Genomic DNA, 693 nt, shown 5'->3' with positions numbered 1-693 from the left:
GCTCCCGGAAGCACGGCGCCCCGGGCAAACGCCTTCCCGGGCTTGATCCTCTCAGGAGCTGGTGTCACCCAGCGGCGCACTCAGCCTCGAAGACCGTGCTGCCCACGGCTGGGCTGCCCTTCTCTGCACTCCCACTCCGCGCGCCTGGGGCCTAAAAATACCTCTCGGGGGGAACCTCCCTAAACAAGTCCTCGGCCTTTTTTTTTTTAACACCCTCACCACTTAGACACACATAAATCACAGCCCTGGCCTGCTGTCGGCTCAGCGGGTGACATGCCGCTGCAAGTGGCGACGAACGCAGCCCCTTCCATAGACCTGAACGTCTCCCCCCGCCCCTCCCCCGCGTTCGGCGCAAACGGTCAGTCGTGAGGAACGCCTGAGCAACTCGAAGACGGTGTCGGACGTTGGAAAGACAGTCTAGGAATCTCCGTTTTTCCAGCCCAGGCTAACTTAAGCCTGGGACTCTTCAAAGCCCTGTCCTGTGACAATCACAAGGCTTTTCTCCGCCCCGTCGATGACGGAAAACCCGTGACTGGAACCTGAGCGCCGGGCGAACGCAGAGGAGCCGGAGGGGGCGGAGCTACAAGCCTAGACCTCGAGGAAGCCCCCGACGGGCGGCGCGTGCGCAGTCTCTCGCCGCGGGACCTCCTTCCCGCCGCTGAGACTAGGAAGCGGGACGCCAAATCTGTCCCC

At 62.9% G+C, this 693-nt stretch overlaps 1 protein-coding gene across 1 annotated transcript in view; it reads left to right on the top strand.

Annotated features, from left to right (window-relative positions):
* Positions 1-273: 273 nt before the first annotated feature.
* The window catches only part of PATL1 (protein associated with topoisomerase II homolog 1 (yeast)), a 27,799-nt gene continuing 27,379 nt past the window's right edge, over positions 274-693 (top strand). The window contains exon 1 of the mRNA XM_010843741.1: positions 274-358. Within this exon, the coding sequence (XP_010842043.1) occupies positions 274-358 (85 nt within the window). The remainder of the gene's footprint in view (positions 359-693) is intronic.

This window comes from Bison bison, unplaced genomic scaffold (genome assembly GCF_000754665.1).
Source record: "Bison bison bison isolate TAMUID 2011002044 unplaced genomic scaffold, Bison_UMD1.0 scf7180017864185, whole genome shotgun sequence".
NCBI lineage: Eukaryota > Metazoa > Chordata > Mammalia > Artiodactyla > Bovidae > Bison > Bison bison.
The sequence above is the reverse complement of the archived record's forward strand: the minus strand, read 5'-3'. Positions and strand labels throughout refer to the sequence as shown.